Source organism: Tamandua tetradactyla, chromosome 18 (genome assembly GCF_023851605.1).
Source record: "Tamandua tetradactyla isolate mTamTet1 chromosome 18, mTamTet1.pri, whole genome shotgun sequence".
NCBI classification, from domain to species: Eukaryota; Metazoa; Chordata; class Mammalia; order Pilosa; family Myrmecophagidae; genus Tamandua; species Tamandua tetradactyla.
Genome location: NC_135344.1, coordinates 2,413,539 through 2,433,439, shown reverse-complemented (window position 1 = coordinate 2,433,439; position 19,901 = coordinate 2,413,539). Strand labels below are relative to the sequence as shown.

The 19,901-nt window shown below is 55.2% G+C and overlaps 2 protein-coding genes across 4 annotated transcripts in view; one reads left to right on the top strand and one right to left on the bottom strand.

Annotated features, from left to right (window-relative positions):
• SLC66A2 (solute carrier family 66 member 2) overlaps positions 1 to 13,820 on the bottom strand; it is a 94,279-nt gene extending 80,459 nt beyond the window's left edge. For both annotated transcript variants that reach the window (XM_077135167.1, XM_077135164.1), the window contains exons 1-3: positions 13,754 to 13,820; positions 13,175 to 13,451; positions 2,183 to 2,316 (exon numbers count right to left, since the gene is read on the bottom strand). In XM_077135167.1, coding sequence (XP_076991282.1) covers positions 2,183 to 2,316; positions 13,175 to 13,377 — 337 coding nt within the window. In that variant the 5' untranslated portion in view covers positions 13,378 to 13,451; positions 13,754 to 13,820. The remainder of the gene's footprint in view (positions 1 to 2,182; positions 2,317 to 13,174; positions 13,452 to 13,753) is intronic.
• A 39-nt stretch (positions 13,821 to 13,859) lies between these two features.
• HSBP1L1 (heat shock factor binding protein 1 like 1) overlaps positions 13,860 to 19,901 on the top strand; it is a 10,336-nt gene continuing 4,294 nt past the window's right edge. The window contains exon 1 of one of the 2 annotated variants that reach the window (XR_013164991.1): positions 13,860 to 14,155. Coding sequence is in view for 1 of the 2 variants with exons in the window: in XM_077135172.1 (XP_076991287.1) it covers positions 19,846 to 19,890 (45 nt within the window). In the remaining variant the exon portion in view is untranslated. Of the gene's footprint in view, positions 14,156 to 19,753; positions 19,891 to 19,901 lie in introns of those variants that run through there. The other variant, XM_077135172.1, reaches the window with a different exon arrangement.

The following is a 19,901-nucleotide window of genomic DNA, read 5'->3' as shown; positions in this document are numbered from 1 at the left end:
CAGCTGGAGGGCGTGGGCGTCTGTTTGCCAGTGGGCTGGGATTACTATAGGTTGTTTCTTTTATCACTTTTGCAACTTTCTTGTAAGTTTCAAATTACTTCTAAATAAAATTATCTCTAAATTATGTTCATTACTTTAAAAAGACAGGTCAGCCAGATTCACTCCCTAGTTTCCAGTCACAGGAGTGGACGGTAAAGGCCCCAGCACACTCTGCTGCTTTCTCACCAGTCCCCTGTCCTGCAGAGGAGAGGAAATTAACCTGCACATTCCATTAAAAGCTTCCCCTAGGGACATGCTAACACGCAGCAGCCACAAAAACATGTTAATGTGATTTCAATTCAAATATCAAAAGTGCTGAACATGGGAGCGTTAGGAGTTCACTGCGCAGCTGCTTAGGGAGAAGTCGTCGCTCTGCAGGGAGCCCAGGGCCAGCCCACTCTAACGTGAAAGGCTCCCCACGACACGGACCCAGGGGCGCAGGGGTGCAGGCGCAGAGTAGGGAGAGACCAGCCAGGCCAGCAGTGCCCTCCCCAGCGTCACGTGATGAACTGCCCAGAAGCACAGGTCAAAGGGCACTGTGACCCTGCTGGCCGGCAGCCCACCCACACGCCCGCCGTGGGACAGCCGTGAGTGCTCACTTAGCGAAGAGCTTCACACTTCCCAGACCTTAAGGGAAAGACGGAGACTTGGGGGCCACCGTTCTGTCTCCCAAGAACAGGGGCAGCTGCTAAAAGCACAGACGCCAGCCTTTCCCTGGAAAGCACAATTCTGACTAAATCCTGCTCAGCCAGGATAGAAACTCCATTTTGGAAGAACTTACATAGAATACAAGAAGTAAAGAGAAAACGACCAGATATCAAGTATCACAGTTCCACTCTCTCGGGTACATCTTTCCTTTGTGAGAGGCAATGAGAAGGCTTCTCATCATACCCAAAGGCGTGCACGAGGCTCTCGCTCCCCCCACCGGGTAAAGAACCAGCTGGCGGCCATCTGGACGGAGGGGCATGCAACTCAGGTCCCGACAATCCTCCTGTGTCCCAACAGGCATACGCACTTCCAACTCTCGCTGCAACGCCTAGAGGCGCCCAGCGCTGCAGCCACCGCCTGTGACCTCAGGGCCCGCAGCTTCCACGGAGGTCAGAGCCCTCGTCTCCCATTCCAGAGCCTGGCAGCACCTGTGTTCAAACCCTCCTCTGGGCCTGTCCCACGTCCCCAGCGTGGCTGACCCCGCCCCTGCAGGGTTGACAGCCAAGGGCTCACACAGAGAGGACACTCCAGGTGTAGGGACTGGGTGGCCGGGCAGGCGGGAGCCTGAGGTGGTCAACAGAAATTTAAGAGCACACTTCCCCTGGTAAGGGGCCTGAGAAGTTGAAAAAATTCTGCTTTTTTAGGCAAGATGAGTGCTAGCATCAGTCCCGTCTTGAATGTGATTTCAACCCAAATCTAGCAGGGGACACTGAGAAGGATACTGAGAGGGGGGCACAGTGGCACAACAGGAGAGCATGCAGCCTCCCAGGCGCTGGGGATGACCCGTTTCCCACCAAGACGGAAGTGCATTAACTCATCTCCTTCTAAGAAGCGAAGCCATTGAGAGGGGAAAAGTTCTCTCTGACAGAGGGCGAAGCAGGGTCAGGGTGCCCAGCGCCCAGCTGGACTCGGTCCCCACGAGCTGCCGGCCAGGCCAGGAGCAGGAATTCCATAGGCGAAGGCTGGACTCACCCACAGGGGACCACAGGGCAAACAAAGTGGGAGGCCTCAGGGTCAGCGGTTAGAGGGGAACAAGCACCCCGAAGCCCCAGGGCCGGGCTGGAAGGAACTGGGGCTGGATGCCCAGCATGTCGGTGACCTGTCCCCACCGCGGGGAACAGGTTTTCCTTGACCACTGGCAAAGTGCTAGAGAGGTCAGTCAGCCCGGCCTGGGGCACAGCGCAAGACAGACAGGATGAGCTTGGCCACCATCCGGAATTAGAGCCACCCCCCGCATTAGAGACAGAACCGCGTTCTCGGCAGTGTGTTTCCCTAGCCTGATAAGGCAGAAAATGGACAGAATGACACCTACTTCCTGCCTAACTCTGACATACACATAACATCAGCGTCAGCAAAGACCAGCCCAGCGGAATGGAAGAGGACTCCGGGCCTGGGCTGGCCGGGCGGCTCCACGCGGGCGGGGCCACCCACCCACCTGCGAAGCAGCGGCGCCGCGCGCTCAGTTCGCCGGCCACGCGGACGTCGGTGCAGAGCTTCAGCATCAGCAGCATGGTCACCACCATGACCACGCTCTGCCACAGCAGCGGCGCCTCGAAGTGCCTTCCGAACCTGGGGAGGGAGAGAAGCCAGCGCATCACGCGTCAGGCGCAGCCCCCGCCCGCACCCCCTCCCCCGAGTCCCCGCGGGAGCCGACCCGGGCCGCCCCTGCACACCGGCCCGAGCTCGTCCTTCTGAGGCCGCGGGGACAGCGAGAGGCTGGCCTGGGCCCCCCAAGGGCTCTGGGGGCTTTTCCAAATGCCGCAGGACTGCAGGCAATCAGGGAGGGCGCGCGGCCCCGGGTGCCCCGCCCACCCCGTACACTCTGCACAGCACCAACTCTCGGGCGGGGGTGGGGGGCAGGGGCGGGGGTCTGCTGAGTGCTGGGGGGGCTCCACTAATTGGATACAGTAGACTTTAAGTCAAAACCAGTCACTGGGGACAAAGATGGTCATTATAGACTGATAAAGGGAATAATTCCACAGGAAGATGTAACAATTATAAACATATAGGCACCTAACAGCAAGTACAGCTCCAAATATATAAAGCAGCTACCGACAGATTTGAGGGGAGAAATGGATGGTTCGACATTAATAACAGGAGACTTTAGCACACCACCCCCAACTTCTAGTCAGAAGAAAAGTACAGGACTTGAATGAGACACTAAGCCAACTGGACCTAACAGACATATATTGACACTGCATGTCACAAAAAACAGCATACACATTTTTCTCAAATAGGTCATATTTTGGGTCACAAAACAAGTCCAAATAAATTCTAAAATATTGAAATCATGCAATGTATATTCTCCAACCACAACAGAATGAAGCTAGAAATCAATAACAGAAGAAATAGAAAATTCATAAATATGTGGAAATTAAACAACATACTCTTAAACAACCAACGAGTAAAAGAGGAAACCAGAAGAAAAATTATGAAATCTCTTGAGGTCAATGAAATGAAAATAGAACATGTCAAAACTTATGGGATGCAAGGAAAGCACTGCCAAGAGAGAAAGTTACAGCCCTAAAAGCTTACATTAAAAAAGAAGAAAGACTTCAAATCAGAAACCTAACCTCAAACTGGAAGAACTAGAGAAAGAAGATGAAATTAAAACCAAAGTGAGCAGAAGGAAGGAAATAACAAAGATCAGAGTGGCAATAAATGAAATAGGAAAAAAAAATAGAATCAATAACAAAAGCTTGTTCTCTGAAAAGATCAATAAACTTGACAAACCTTTAGCTAGATTGACAAATAAAAAGAGAGAGGATACAAATAACAAAAATCGGAAATAAAAGGGGGGCCATTACTACTGACACTGCTGAAACAAAAAGGACTGTAAGAGGAGACTGCATGTCACACACTACTGGGTGATGCCTGTGTCCAGGTGTCAGGTTGGCCAGGTGCCTGGTTATCTGGTCAAGCAGCACTGGCCTAACATTATGCAGGACACTTCATGGATTTAAATCATCAGTCAGCTGACTGCATCTATGGCTGATTACATCTACAACCAACAAAGGAGTGTGCCTTCAGCAGTGAGGGACATTTCATTCAATCAGCTGAAGGCTTTAAAAGGAGAAGCAATGACTTCAGCAGCAGAGGAGAGAACTTTCATCTTTTCTTCATCCAGCCAGCCTCTCCTGGGGGAATTCATGGAAAAATCTTCATCGGCATTGCCAGCTTGTGGCCTGCCCTATGGAATCTGGACTTGAGCATCCCCACTTGCATGAGATACTTTTATAAAATCTCATATTTAAAAATATCTCCTGTTGGTTGTTTTCCTGATGAATACAAACTGTATGCCAATAAATCAGATATTCTAGAATAAATGGACAAATTCTTAGAAACAAACTATCTATATTGACTCAAGAAGAAATAAAAGTTCTCAACCAACCAGTAAAGAGATTCGATCAGTCATCAAAAATCTCCCAACAAAGAAAAACCCAGAACTGGATGGCTTCACAGGGGAGGTCTACCATACATTCCAAGAATCTTAACCCCAATTCTGTTCAAACTCTTCCAAAAAACTGAAGAAGAGGGAGCAGTGCCTGATTCATTCTAGGAGGCAACATCACCTAAAAAAGACAGATAACGATACCACAAGAAAAAACTAAAGACCAATATCTCTTATGAACTTGGATGCAAAAATTCCCAACAAAATACTAGCAAACCATACCCAACAGCATATTAAAAGAATTATTCACCATAATCACATGGAATTTGTCCCTGGTATGCAAGGTTGGTTCAACATAAGAAAATCAATTAATGTAGTACTCTACATCAACAGAACGAAGGGAACAAAAACACATGATCATCTCAACTGATGTGGAACTGGCATTTGACAAAATCCAGCACTCTTTCTTGATTTAAACACTTAGAACACTAGGAATAGAAGAAAACTTCCCCAACATGATGAAGGGCATTTACGAAAAGCCCACAGCTAACATCCTGCTTAACGGTGAAAGACTGAAAGCTTCCCTCCGAGATCTGGAACAAGAAAAGAATACCATGACAACACGCATTCAACACTGTACTAGAAGTTCTTGCCAGAGCAATTAGGCAAGAAAAAGACATAAAAGGCCTCCAAATTTGAAAGGAAGAAGTAAAACTTTTCCTATTTGCAGGTGATATGATCCTATATACAGAAAATCCTGAAAATCCACAGTAAAACTCCTAGAGCTAATAAATGAGTTCAGCAAAGTGTCAGGGTACAAGATTGTGCTGGTTTGAAAGAATGTATGTCCCCTAGAAAAGCCATGTTTTAATCTAAATCCCATTTTGTAAAGGAAGAATAATCCCTATTCAATACTGTATGGAATTAGATCATCTCCCTGGAGATGTAACCCAATCAAGAGTGGTTGTTAAGCTGGATTAGGGGAGATGTGTCTCCACCCATTTGGGTGGGTCTTGCTTAGTTTACTGGAGTCCTTTAAGAGAGGAAACATTTCGGAGCATGAGAGATTCAGAGAGAGTGGAAAATGCTGCAGCACCATGAAGCAGAGAGTCCTCCAGCCAGTGACCTTTGGAGATGAAGAAGGAAAACGCCTCCCAGGGAGCTTCATGGAACAGGAAGCCAGGAGAGAAAGCTGGCAGATGATGCCAGGTTCTCCATGTGCCCTTCCAGATGAGAGATGAACCCTGATCATGTTCACTATGTGCCTTTCCAAATGAGAGAGAAGCTCTGACTGTGTTCACCATGTGCCTTCTCACTTGAGAGAGAGAAACCCTGAACTTCATCGGCCTTCTCGAACCAAGGTATCTCTCTCTGGATGCCTTTGATTGGACATTTCTATAGACTTGTTTTAATTGGGACATTTTCTCGGCCTTAGAACTGTAACCTAGAAACTTATTAAATTCCCCTTTTAAAAGCCATTCCATTTCTGGTATATTGCATTCCAGCAGCCAGCAAACTAGAACAAAGATCAACACCAAAAAATCAGTAGCGTTTCTATACACAAGCAATGAACAACTGGAAGAAGAAATCAAGAAAAAACTCCATTCACAATAGCAACTACAAGAATTAAATATCTAGGAATAAGTCTAACCAAGGATGTAAAGGACATGTACACAGAAAACTATAAAACATTGCTGAAAGAAATTAAGGGCCTAAACAAATGGAAGGACATTCTGCATTCGTGGATTAGATGACTAAATATGACATCAATACTACCACAAATAATTTATAGATTCAATGCAATCCCAACCAAAATTCCAGCAACCTTCTTTGCAGAAATGGAAAATCCAGTAATAACATCTATATGGAAGGATAAGGGGCCCAAAATGGCTAAAGCCATCTTGAAAAAGAAGAATGAAGTTAGAGGACTCATACTTCCCAATCTTAAAACTTATGACAAAACCACAGTAATCAAAACAATAAGGTACTGGCACAAGGAGCGACACACATAGACTAACAGAACAGAACCAAGCGCTCAGAAATCAACCCTCACATCTATAGCCAACTGGCTTTTGACAAAGTGGCGAAGTCTACTCAATGGGGAAAGAGCAGTCTCTCCCACAGATCACACTGGGAAAACTGGGTCTCCATTTGCAGAGAAAGGAAGAACTCGTACCTTATACCATATACAAAAATCAATTCAAAATGCATCAGAGACCTTAATATAAGAGAACTATCAAACTCCTAAAAGAAAACAGGGAAGCATCTTTAGGACGTTGTGTTAGGCGATGATTTCTTAGACTTTATAACCAAAGAATAAGCAACAAAAGGAAAAAATAGATAAATGAGACCTTATCAAAATGAAAAACTTTTGTTCCTCAAGAGATTTATCATGAGAGTGAAAAGACAACCTACACAATGGGAGAAAATATTTGGAAACCACAATTCTGATAGGGGGTTAATATCCAGAATATAAAGAAATCCTTCAACTTAACAACAAAAAGACCCAATTTAAAAATGGCAAAAGACTTGAATAGACGTCTCTCCAAAGAAGATATATGAATGGCCAGAAAGCAAATGAGAAGATGCTCACCATCACTGGCCATCAGGAAAATGAGAATCCAAACCACAATGAGATACCATTTCATACCCATTACAAGTATTGGAGAAGATGTGAAGAAAGAAGAACACTCATTTGTTGATGCTGGGACTGTGGAATGGTGCAGCTGCTGGGGGAGACAGTCGAGCGGTTCTTCAGAAAGCAAAGGACTGAACTACCCATGGCCTGGCAACCCCACTACTACTAGGCATATCCTCAAAGGACTGGAGCAGGGGCTTGAACAGATACTTGCACACCCATATTCATAACAGCACTATTCATAATTCTAAAACGATGGAAGCAACCCAAGTGTCCTCAACTAATGAATGGATAAATAAAATGTGGTATAGACATATGATGACTATTGCTCAGCCCTAAAAAGAACGAAGTCCTGACACATGAGATAATTTGGACGAACCCTGAAGATATTGTGTTGAATGAAATAAGCCAGACACAATATTTGTATGACGGCAGTTTTGAAACAATTAGAATAAGCAACATCATAGAGTCAGAATCTAGAATATGTTACCAAAGGACAGGAAAGGAGCAGTTTGGGAATGGGTGTTATGGCTGAAAATGTACAGCACTCCTACTTGGAATGATGGAAATGTTGGTAATGGGTGGGGGTGATGGCAGCAGAGCACTGTGAATTCAATTAGCAACACTGAAATATACATCTGAATGTGAGTAAAAGGGGAAATGTTAATTTGTATATATGGTATCAGGATAAAAATGTTTTAAAAATTCCATGGAACAGGGTGGGCCACGGCGGCTCAGCAGGCAGAGTTCTCGCCTACCATGCTGGAGACCGGGGTTCGATTCCTGGTTCCTGCCCATGTAAAAATCAAACAAACAAACAGAATCCATGGAACAAAACCTCACAAACAGGCAAACTTAAGTTAAACTATGAACTTTAATTGGGAGTGCCATTATAAAACTGTGCTATCATTAATTGTAACAAATGCTCTAAACCAATGCAAATGTTAATGGTGCAGTGGTGTATGGAAATCCTGTATTTTAGGCATGATGTTGTGTAAACCTACAAGTTCTCTAAAAAAATTAAAAAACAAAAACATGAGCAAAACAGCAGGAGGGCTGGGAAATCAATGACCCCTCCTCCCTCCCCTAGAAAGAAGACCCAGGCCACGCAGCCCTGGTCACAGCTCCCAGCTGGCCCTGCTGCCCACTGCCCACCCCGCTGCCCACCCCACTGTCTGCTGCCTGCCCTGCTGCCCGCCCTGCTGCCCGCCCTGCTGCCCACCCCACTGTCCACTGCCCGCCACACTGCCTGCCCTGCTGCCCGCCCCGCTGTCTGCTGCCCGCCCCACTGTCCGCTGCCCGCCCCCCTGCCTAACCTGCTGTCCACTGCCCACCCCGCTGCCCGCCCCGCTGTCCTCTGCTTGCCCTGCTGCCTGCCCCGCAGTCCACTACCCACCCCGCTACCTGCCCCGTTGCCCACCCCACTGCCCGCTGCCTGCCCAAGCCCGGCTCATGCCCAGCCCCAGTCCCGGCTTTTGCCGTGTGTTCAGGGGCGCACCACCCCAACAAAAAGCTCCTGGAGGGCCACAGTCAGGTGAGGGCTGAGGAAGGGCCACCCCTCTGCAAGCTGGGGGTCTCCACCTCGCACCCCATAGTCCCCGCATCAGGCCCAGGGTACACAGAGCCCTGCAGAATCACATCTCCAAGGTGGGCCCAGCCCTGCACCCCATGGCACCCCATTTGAGAGCAGGGGGGGACTGGGCTGGGCAGGGGCCTGAGGCTGAGGGCGGCTGCAGCCCTGCTTGGCCTGAAGGGAACTTTCAGACCCTGAGGTCAGGAGGCTGCAGAGCAGTCTCCTGGAAAAGAAGATGCAGCCCAAGGCCAAGCCCCTGCTCCTGCTCCTGGGTCCATGGGCGCCTGCGTGTCCACCCAGCAGGGATTCAGGGAGGTCACCTTCAAAGGACGGCTTCCCGCAGGGACTCAGCAGTTACCCACAGACCGGGTGGGGGAAGGGCAGGAAGGGCTTGGTCTCTGCCCAGGGGACACCAGGCAGCAGGAGAACCAGACACACCAAGTCACTCTAAAAAGAGCCTTTCATAGAGCTCAGCAGTGGCACTGACCACAGCAGTGACAGTGACCACAGCAGTGACAGTGACCGCAGCAGCAACAGTGACCGCAGCATTGACAGTGACCGCAGCATTGACCGTGACCACAGCATTGACAGTGACCGCAGCAGTGGTAGTGACCGCAGCAGTGACACTGACCACAGCAGCGACAGTGACCACAGCAGTGACAGTGACTGCAGCAGCGGCAGTGGCCACAGCAGTGACAGTGACCACAGCAGCAGTAGTGACCGCAGCAGTGACACTGACTGCAGCAGAGACAGTGACCATAGCATTGACAGTGACCGCAGCATTGACAGTGACCACAGCAGTGACAGTGACCACAGCAGCAGTGACAGTGACCACAGCAGCAATGACAGTGACCGCAGCATTGACAGTGACCACAGCAGTGGCAGTACCCAAAGCGGACGTAGGGCTGGACAGCATGGTCTGCGCCAGCAGGGTCAACATCCCAGTGCAGACGGCCTGTGGCTCCCTCTTAGCCTATAAGTAGGCCCCTTCCAGCCAGCGTCTGCCCCTGGGCTTCCTGCCCAGGCCCACCTCGGGGGTGCGAGGCCTCTCAGAGCTGCCCCTCCAGGTGGTCCTGGCAGCAGTGCCCACTTGAGGGAGGGAGCAGTCTCCAGTCACCCTCTCAGCAGCACAAACCTGTGGGAAAGTCTGACCTACTGGGGAGGACAGGGCTGGTGCCAGGACAGGACCCTTAGCAGACGGCCGACATGGATGCTGGGTGCACGCACCATGGCAGCTCCAGGGGAAGGACAGCATGGTCCAGCGCCTAGGGGCACCTGCCTGGGATCCCACAGGGGTCCAGGGAGTTGGTGGGCAGGTCTAGAAAAAGAGCAACCTGGGACATGCTGGCCTGAGGCCAGGGTCCAGATGGCCAGATGGCTCGGCGGTTATCTCAGACTTTCCTGAATCCCCAGGTAGGTCACCTGGGACCCTGTGACTCCTGCCAATCCCTCTGACCCTTTCCCCAAACAAGGGGGAACTGATTGAAATGTTAAGTGGTTAGAGAAAGAAAGGGTCCGGGAAGCAAGTCCTGGATGGAGAGAATGGCCTAGGAGGGAACAAGGCAAGGAGAAGGTCTCAAGACAACTGGGTAGTGTGGCCCAGGAGGCAGCACTCAGACGCAGCACCCAGAGGCACACCCAGACGCAGCACCCAGATGCAGCATCCAGGCGGCAGCACACAGAGGTGCACCCAGACACAGCACTTAGAGGCGCACTCAGACACAGCACCCAGAGGTGCACCCAGACGCAGCACCCAGATGCAGCATCCAGGCGGCAGCACACAGACGCGCACCCAGACACAGCACTCAGAGGCGCACTCAGACACAGCACCCAGAGGCACACTCAGACGCAGCACCGAGGCGGCAGCACCCAGACGGCAGCACCGAGGCGGCAGCACCCAGACGGCAGCACCAGTTGCAGCATCCAGGAGGCAGCACCCAGAGGCGCACCCAGGAGGCAGCACTGAGAGGCAATGCCTATGTCGCGGCTGACAGCCCCGTGGGCCTCAAGCCTGGGACTTGCCATCCCCACCATGGCTGCTTCTGCAGCCGTGCACACTGCCGTGAGGACACATCCACCCTGGGGCCTTCCTAGACATTCTCCTCTGCAGGGTTCCTCTCTGCCCGGGCCCACCAGTCCCCCGAGCAGGCCGGCCCCCCAAGCAGGCCAGCCTCCCAGCAGCTGCCCTCCCAGGAGCCAGCGCCCCTGCAGTGAAGTGACCCTAGGGACAAGACAAGATGGGTGCTGTCTGAGCCAGTCTCTGTGACTGGCTACTTCCATTCTTTAAAATGGACAACAGAAACAGTGAGGGACAAGAAAAACCATGGGGGAAAAATCCTATATCACACACCAAAAATAAAATCTAGGTGAATTCAATATTTATAATAAAGGATGAAATTATTTATAGCTAAGTTAGGGGAAGCACAGGGGAACATCCAACTGATTTTAGAATGAGGGCAGACCAGGCAAGACAAAATATCCACAGAAGATGTACAATGACAGAGCAAGTAAGGAAAAGTTCATCACTGCTCATTTTAAAAAGCTCGCTGCGGGAAGGATGCACCATTTTCACGTCTCCGTGCCCCACCTGCGGACAGGAGCCTGCGGGCAGGTGTAGGAGGCAGGTGGGGCGCCGCAACCTAGCCAGCAAGGCAGCCTCCACGGCCATGACGCTGACCCACGCCGGAGTCAGCACCCCTGACAGGCCCCAGGCGCATCCCCCACCTCGGCCACCCCCGCGCAGCCACCTCACCGCTCTCCCGGGCTGCGCCACCCGCGACCTCTAAGGGCTTGCCCTCCCACGCCATATGCCGGACTCTATGCCTGCGTGTGTGTGTGCATGTGTGTGTAACGTGTAAATCCCACAGCATCTGGCCGGGTGTCTGGCACACAGAAAACCCTAAAAATCTCTTGAATCACAGATGCTGCCCACCGGTGAAGGTTAGACAGGGATACCAAAGGAGGGCAGGAGGCTGAGAGAGGAAAGAAGGGACCGCTGCCACGTCCTTGCAACGAGAGATTCTCAGGACTGAGTGAGGATGGGGGACGTGCTGGTCCACGTCCTGGTTGTGCCGGGGGACGGGGCCCAGACTGTTTAGCTTTACAAAGTACGCCCTGAAACCCTGCCACATGGAGGCAGGAGGCCCCCCGAGGAAGATGCGCCCCCACTGGGAGAGCCCCAGGGTGCCACCCGGAGGGGAAAGCACATCCCCCAGCACAGAAGGCCCGGCCCTGCCGCAAAGCCCAGCCCAGGGCCTCTCGCAGCCACAGAAACCCCAAATGGCCCTGGACAGCTTGGGGTGCTGGTTCTGAGAAAGGGGAAGGATCAGAGCCGCGGGCTCTGTCGGGAAAGGCCCGGCCGGGAAAGCCTCTCCAAGTGTCAGGCCCAGCCCAGCGTGCTCCAGGGGCCCCAGTGCCTTCAGGCCCCAAGGCGTCCAGGGGATGGCAGTCAGGACCGCTTCAGAGACTCTTATGTACCCAGACTGGGTCCTTACACAGAGATTAGACATTCTGTTTCCTTGCAGCAATTTTCACTGATAAGCCTGGTTGGGGACAGAACTCTCAGTGGAACAACTTTCCCACGTGGTAATCACCGTTAAGGCAGCTGTCCCCGCTGTTTGGGAGAAAATGCACTTTGCAACTCTAAAGATAATACAGTGCCTTCCACAACCTAAGCATGGGCGCCTGAGCGAGGCTGCTGTGCCCGGGACCCCTTGGACACCCCACTTTCCAGTAATGGTGAGCACACCCGTCCCCTTCCTCAGAGTCCTCAGGCTCGACCAGGTCACTAAGATCAGCGACACTGCAGGGAGGGGAGGGCTTTTCAACTTATGCTGACCACAAGCAGTGCCCTCTGACCTCTCCTCAGGAGCTGGGCCCAGAGGCAGATCTTGCTGACAAGGCCTAGGAATGTTCTGGAAAGCTGTGGGGTGCCAATGATTCAACCTCCTGGGCTCTCTGATGCTGGGGAGAAGTTCCTGGAAGGCTGCAGACCTGGGTGAAGCTCATACGGGACCACGGCAGCCAGAGGCTGCCTGTGCCGGGCTCGGAGCTGCTGGGCACAGCTGTCCAGCCCCGCCAGCTGCACGCTTCTAAGGGCGCATTTCACTTCAGGTAAATTACACCCTTACGACACTGAGCTAGGTGGTGCACACAGACCCACGATTGCCCAGAAGGGTCTGGGACTCAGGAGGGGGCGCAGAAGTGGGCGCCCCAGCTCCACTCTATGTCCCCACCAGCCTGCGGTCCCCAGAAACAAGGCGTTGTCACTGCCTGTCCCAAGCAACCATGCCGGGCCGCCCTGGAGAAAGGGAAAGACCTGGGGCCTAAGCTGCAGCTATGCCCGCTTTCCACCTTCCTCGGAGAACTTCTGGTTTCTGTTCCGTTAAAACTCACTTCAGTTTCCTCCAGAACTGGGCGGTGACAGAGGAAGTTGGCCCTAAAAAAAGTCTCAGCTCAAGTCATATCCAGAAAGTTGACTTCCTATTAAAAAAGAAAAAAAACACCCAGCACACACACCCTCTGCTCCTAGAACAATGCGGGGCAGGGAGGGTGACGGAGGGGTCCCCCAGGGACCAGCGCCCCGCGCCGCCTTCGCTCCCCTCTTCTTACCGCCCCGGGGCGGGGCGCGCAGGCAGGCCCGAGAGGTGCCCCACACGGAGCCGGCCTAAGCGCAGCGGCTGCCGCGGGGACGCGGGGCTGGCGGAGACCTAGGGAGTCGGCAGCGCCCGCGGCCCGCCCGCGGCCAGCCCGGGCCCCTCTTGGGCTCGTGGCACCCGGACCCCAGCCCCGCCTCGGCCCAGCGCGCCCCGGCCAGCGGCCCTACCAGAAGAGGATCCGCAGGATGTTGGCGGCCAGCAGCACGAGGCACACGTAGGGGGAGAAGCCGTCGGCGTTCTGGGTCCTGCGGATGTGCCGGTACTGCGGAATGTAGGGCACCACGCCCCCGAAGATCATGGCCCCCGCGGCCGCCCAGGCCACCAGCTGCCGCAGCGGCCCCAGCAGCCCGGCCAGGCCCTGCGCGTCCATCCTGCCGAGTCCGGCCGCGGTCGCGCCGTCCTCAGGGCCACTCGGCTGCCAGCCCCGCCAACCTCGCGTCGGGCCTGGCGGGAGGCACAGTCAGCACGGCGGGGGACGGCCCGGGCGCCCCCTAAGACCCGACCCGTCCCCGGGCCCGGCCCACGTGGGCGCCCCCCTTCCGGGACGAGGCGCCAGCCGGGGCGGGGCGCGCACTTGAGTCAGCACCCCTGTTCGGGCGCGACCCCAGGAAGGAACCCGGCGCTGGTGGACCTGCCGGCGGGAACCCCTGCCCAGGGCGGGACCCAGCGTTCCCCAACCTGCCCACGCGCGCGCTCGACTGGGGAGTCCAGGCGAGACCGCAGACCCCCACCCGGGCCCGGCTCACCGTCCGTCTGTCCGTCAGTCCGTCAGTCCGTCAGCCCCGGCGCCCCAGCGCGCCGCGTCCCGGAGGCCCCGCCTCTGCGTGACGTCACAATGGCTGGGCCCGCCCACCGGGGCCTTGCCGCAGGGTCCTAGAGAGCGTGGTTCCGGGGCCGCCGAGGTCCGGGCGGCGCCGGGCGGGGGGCGCCGGAGGGCTGTCAGGACGCGGCACCCGCTGAGCGGGACCCCACTGCCGGCCTCCCACTCTCCCGGGCCACCAACACCGGTCTGGTCGGGGGCTCTTCCTGGGCCAGGGTCCCGGAGACCCGTCCTCAACAGGGCGGCGCGGGGCGCGTAGACACGGCCACCGAGAACGGAGGACAGTGTCCAGGGGGCCGGGGACGGCGCGGGGACGTCCCCCCCTCCGGTAAGGGGGCCGGGGGCTTCCGGGTGCGGCCCTGGGGGCCTGTCCCCCCAGGTGGGGAGCGGGGCCGCGGAGGTTCCAGGGCCGATCCTTCTGCGGCGCCGGCGCCGGGCTCTGTCCAGGCCGAGACTGCCCGGGCCCGGCACTGACGGCGGAAGGCGCGGGGCAGCGGCGGGGACCGGGCGGCCCTGCAGAGGCCTTGGCCGCGCGGTGACGGAGCGTGGCGCGCGCTCCGCGGGCCCCTGCAGGTCTCCGCCCCGCACCCTCGCCAGCAGTTCCGCCAGGAGGATTGGCGTTCGCTGCTCAGGATCTGGAGCTGGGATATAGCCGCCAAGCCCAGGACACTTTCCCCAAAACCACGCGGGCAGTGAGTAGGCAGGGCGGGAAGGTGCCCAGGGGTGTGCTGTGGATGGGCCCTGGGCCCGGACGCGCACGTTGGGGGGTTTCCTCGCTCCCCGGGGTAAGACGTCTGCAGAACCCAAGGCTCCAGCGCACACCTGACCCCAGCCAGCTGCCTGGGCAGGAGGGGCGCCTCCCCCCTGCCCCCATGTATAACAGGACCCCTCCAGTGGTTCCTCCTTGCTTGGTGTTGTGGGAAGTCCTAAAAGCAGCGGCAAACTACCTGAGACATGCACTGAACATCCTACCTGAACGCTGTAAGGCTGGCTCTGGGCATCCCAGTCAGCCTGCGTGTCTAAGGGAAACGGAGCTTAGCACATGGCAGTGGCATGTACGGGAAGATAAAATGCAGATGCTGGAGGAGCAGCCTGGGGCAGGGCTGGGGAGGAAGTGGGCATTCTACTTAGCCAAAAGCCCCAGAACCTGAAGCCTCCAGAATGTTCCATCCTCCCTCCGGGGGTGGAGTGAGTCCTCAAGGCTGCCCCACCTGGGGTCACCACTGCACACCTATGTTTTCTCTGGAGTATGTGAGAGCTTGGGAGGCACAACCTATGGCCTCCTGCTGCTCTGGAAGTGCAAGGAGACAAGCCTTGATCACACTGTGCAGGGCGTGCCTCCAGCAGCTCAGCTAAGTGGAGGCAACCTTGGATTCTCAGGCCGGATCTCACCCTGAGAAGGTCTTGCAGATGGTGAGCTACGGCCTGAGATCAGCTGATGAGAATCAGAGACTTGCCCTGGTCTAGAACCATCCCTCAGCCAAGCGGGGGGGGGGGAGTTATCTCAGATCCCATGCGGGCTGTGGCCTCGCTTCCCGCCAATCTCAAATGCCCGAGCCAGGGGTTGAAAGCGGCCCAGGGCCTCAGGTCCTCACCCGGGAACCTGCTGCGTGACCTTAGGCGGATGAAGCCTGGTGGACATGGCTGGGCCTCGAGCTGGGAGACGTCCCGCCTGGGCCCGGGGTGGGTGCTCAGTGTGCCCAGTGCTTATATGCGGGGGGCAGAGGGCCAGCGCGGGCACGCAGCAGAGGGCACTGCGGACGCTGACCCTGCACCCTGGTATGGTGCAGCCACGGCCCAGCAAGCTGGCATCCAGCGCTGCAGAAGGCCCAAGATGTGTTGGGTGAAACCAGCAAACGTGCAGAGGTTTGTCACAGCACAAGGAGGCTCACAAGCCAGCTCCGCGTGTGGGATTGGCTGGTGGCCATGTGCACAGGCCAGAAGCTGAGCCACCCTTCTTCTGGTCGGTCAGGCCAGGGAGCCCACAGAGGGCCTTGGGGTGGGCGGGCAACCCGGAGGTGACAGCCTCTGAGGAGGAGTGTCTTGTCCTGACTTGTCCTGCACTTGTGCAGCCGGCTTTCTCTGGGCACATCGTATGCCACCTCCAGCTTGTCCCTGACCACTTCCTCTCCTCTTGCTCTTTAAATGCACCCAAAGTAAAGGAAAAAGAAAAAAGAAACTCCCCTCCCATCCTCCTGTTAGGGACTGAACTGTGTCCCCAACATTCACACTCTCACCTGGGTCCTGAGGATGTGAATTTACTGGTAAATAAATCTTTGAAGATGTGACTGGTTGAGATGAAGCCAGCGTGGGTTAGGGTCGCACCCCGGTGCCCTTGGGAGGGGGTGCGGGCGCGGAAAGAGCGAGGCGGGGTGCCGGGGAACAGCGCGGCCCCGACACCCTCAGTCCAGATGGCTCCAGAACCACGAGACAGTTCAATTCCAGTTAAGTCAATCTGTGGTGCCTGTTGCAGCAGCCCCGGCCCAGTAAGCCCGGCCTTGCTCTTTCCACCCAGGGCACTAAATTCACTGCCAACAGGCTCATCCCCAAGGTCAGTGCAAGCCCCTCCCCGCCTCGCTGTTCACTCCGGCGCCATGCCACCTGCCCCGGGGAGGGTCTGGGCCATCTCACCTGGGTGGATGACCTGCGAAGCCCAGAAGGGACCTGGGAGGTCAGAGCCCTGCTTCCCAGAAGTGCTAATGCCCAAGAGCCACTGTGACTATCACCCCTGGAAGGCCAGTCCTCGGACATGTGGCCCCTGCCTGTCCCCAGACTCCTCATCTACCCACATGGCCTCTGAGAAGAATGGAAACATCACTAAGGCCGAAGAGAAAGATGTCAGCTCTCCCCGCCCCCAGGAACGGCCTCTCAAACGGAAGACACAGGCGAGGAAAATGAAACATCGGTGACAGAATTTGAAGGGGGAACTTCCCAGAGAATCCTCTGACGCCAGTGATCCTAGCAAATTAAAGCCCCGGGGTTACCCCCCTAGCCCCTGAGGATGAGCTGGGGGGGTGGTCCTCAGCCTGTTCGCAAGAGGTGATGCAGATTTTCAGAAATTGTGCAAGTCAGTGACTCAAGGCAGCCATTATTAAAAAATAAATTATATAAATTCACAATAAATACATTATATTCAAAACAAAGCTGATAAATATTCCAAACGCAGCAGCCCCTAGTTATTTCAGTACATTTAACTATTCCTCTTAGTTATTTGTATCTGTCCTATCGCAGTCATGAAAACCTCATGCCATCTTCTCCCCAGGCCTGGCTCGCATGAAATCGGCTATGGTGTGGATGGAGATGGGCAATGCTGCCAGTCGGGGGCCAGTTGTTCCATGTTTGCCAGCATACCACGCTGACCACCCACCACAACTGTGGTTAAAATGATAAAGAATGCCAATCCTAAGAGCTGCTGAGGCTGTGGAGCAAGTGGGACTTCCTTTTCTTGCTGGTAGGGGTGAAAATTGGTCCAAGCACACTGAAAAACTGTGGCTAAAGTTTGAACTCTACTAAAGCTAAGCACGCACTTACCTTCTGATCCTGCAGTTCCATTCGCTCCTAGAGAAATGCATGCTTGTGTGCACCAAAATATGTACTGTATTCGTTAGGGTTCTCTAGAGAAACAGAATCAACAGGAAATGCTCACAAATATAAAATTTATAAAAGTGTCTCATGTAACCATGGGAATGCAGAGTCCAAAATCCATAGGACAGGCTGTGAAGCCGACAGTTCCGATGGAGGGTCTGAACGAACTCCACAGGAGAGGCTCGCGGGCCGAAGCAGGAAGAGGGCCTGTCTCTTCTGAATCCTCCTTAAAAGGCATCCAGTGATTAGACTGAGCATCACTCATTGCAGAAGGCATGCCCCTTGGCTGATTACAAATGGAATCAGCTGTGGATGCAGCTGACATGATCATGATTTGATTCTATGACGCGTCCTCATCACAACACACAGGCCAGCGCTTGCCCAACCAGACAAACAGGTGCCACCACTTGGCCAAGGTGACACATGAACCTGACCATGACATGTACTGATCAGTCCAAATTGCTTTATTCACAACAGTCTGGAACTAGAAACAGCCCAAGAACCCAGCAACATAAGAATATGACACGTTCAAATACTGATTAGAACACAAGAAAAAAAACTACACATGGAGCAAAGTGAACCCTTCGGAAAGCTCCGCAGACGTAACAATGAGAGAGGAGCCCTGAAGAAGGCAGCAAAGAGGGAGCTCTTATCTTTGGTTATGTGAAGTTCAAGAAACCGCAGAGCTGAAGCCAGAATTCACAGTAGTGGTGGGAGGACACAGGGTGGCTGGGGAGGAGCAAGGAGGAGACTGCTGGAAACTGGACGCGTTCAGGATCTCGATTTTTGAGGGTATTTACAAAGTAGAGAGGGAAGTAGGCAGGGGGAGAGAGGTATCGGGAGATACTGAGCTGAAGATATGTGAAAACAACACAAAGCAGATAACTACAGGTTGTGGCCATGCGTCTGGCCAGGACTGAACTGTGGAGGTGCCCATGCGGCTGGTGTGTTCCGGGAGGGAGTAAGGCAGAGGCTGCTGGGGACAAGATATCAGATGACTCAGGAGCCAGGCTTCCCTGGAATCCCACCCAACAGAGACGGGTCAGCAGGCATGGCCCAGGACAGGATTGTGGGAATCACGGGCAGGGGCCATGCTGAGATTGGCAGGCACAGAGCTTGTGTCTTCAGTGCCAGTGTGCACAGACCTCAATCAGTGCACAGAGAAGGACTGCAGAAGGTAAACCTCGCTTCTGCCCGGGACAGATCCTCACGTCTGGCCCGGCTCCCGACCCCGTCCTGCCCCACGCCTGGCTTCCCTGCCAGGACACACACTGACGCTGGGCTCAGTGGGCAGCAGGACCGTCCTGCTTGCCATCCACCCCTGCAGGGAGCGCCCCTTGAAGCCAGTGCTTGTGGGGAGATGGGATCCCCCGGTGCACACTGGAAGGGAAACCGTGGAGAAGAGACGAGGGGCGAGTGGACCTGCCCATGGGAAGGCCCGATCCTCACTTGCCCTCGGGCGGGCTTCCTGAGAGGAAGTTGCAGGCACTAGGGACATGTTGCAGTTTAACAAGCCACCGCACACGTAGTGGCCTGAGACCACGGTCATTGCCTCGGGGTCTGGGGGCCAGGAGGCAGGGGCAGCTCAGCGCCCTGCCCAGGTGGCACAGCCTCGCCGCTGGCTGGGGCCCAAGTGGCCTCAGAGCCCGTCCGTGGCATTCGGCCCTCCTGGCTGCTGCCCAGGGTCCTCCGCGGCAGGTGTCCGCTGGCCTGACCAGAGTGCGCAAACCGGGAGCCAGCTGCCAGGCACAAGTTAGCACCCCCGCCCATGGAATTATTTTAAAAGATGTAACTTTACACATCCATTTTTAAAAATGAAAATTCAAGTCTCAGCAGGAAGTAAAATGCGAATAGTAAAAGCTGTTTAGAGCGTACATGGGTGGCATCCTTTGCCATGGTAACAGCCTCGCTGACTCCAACTCTGTGTTGGTGTGTCCCGCCTTGGGCGTTAGGAGTGATGCTGCGTAACTTTCCTGCGGGAGTTTCCGCCGGAGCTGAAGTTTCCATTTCTCTCTCGTGGGTCCCCGCACGGGACTGCCGCGCCCTGCGTTCCCAACCTTCGGAGAAACTGCCACGCCGCCCTGCGGGGCCCCTCTTGGCACGTGTGGCACGGTTCACGCGTCCACACACCCACTGCGCGCCCAGAGGTTCCCTGATGACCCGGCGTGACCCTGACAGGCAGAGCGCAGAGGCCGCCTGGAGAGCAGAGGCGCCCGAGCGGCCCCGCAGCGCCGTCCTGGAGACGGCCCGGGGGCGGGGGCCACGCGAGCTGGTCCGACCCGCTCGCCTGCTGAGCCTTCCCGCTCCGCCCCGCCGCGCCCGTGCCGCTCCTCCCACGGCGTCCCGGAGCCCTCTCGGAAACCCGCCGCAGCCTCGGCGCCTCGCGGCACCCCTCGAGGGCGGCGGGGCGCGGACGGGACGCCCAGAGCCAAGATGGAGGAGGCGCGCAGCGCCGATGAGGCCGCTCTCCGGGACGCCGTGAGTGGGGC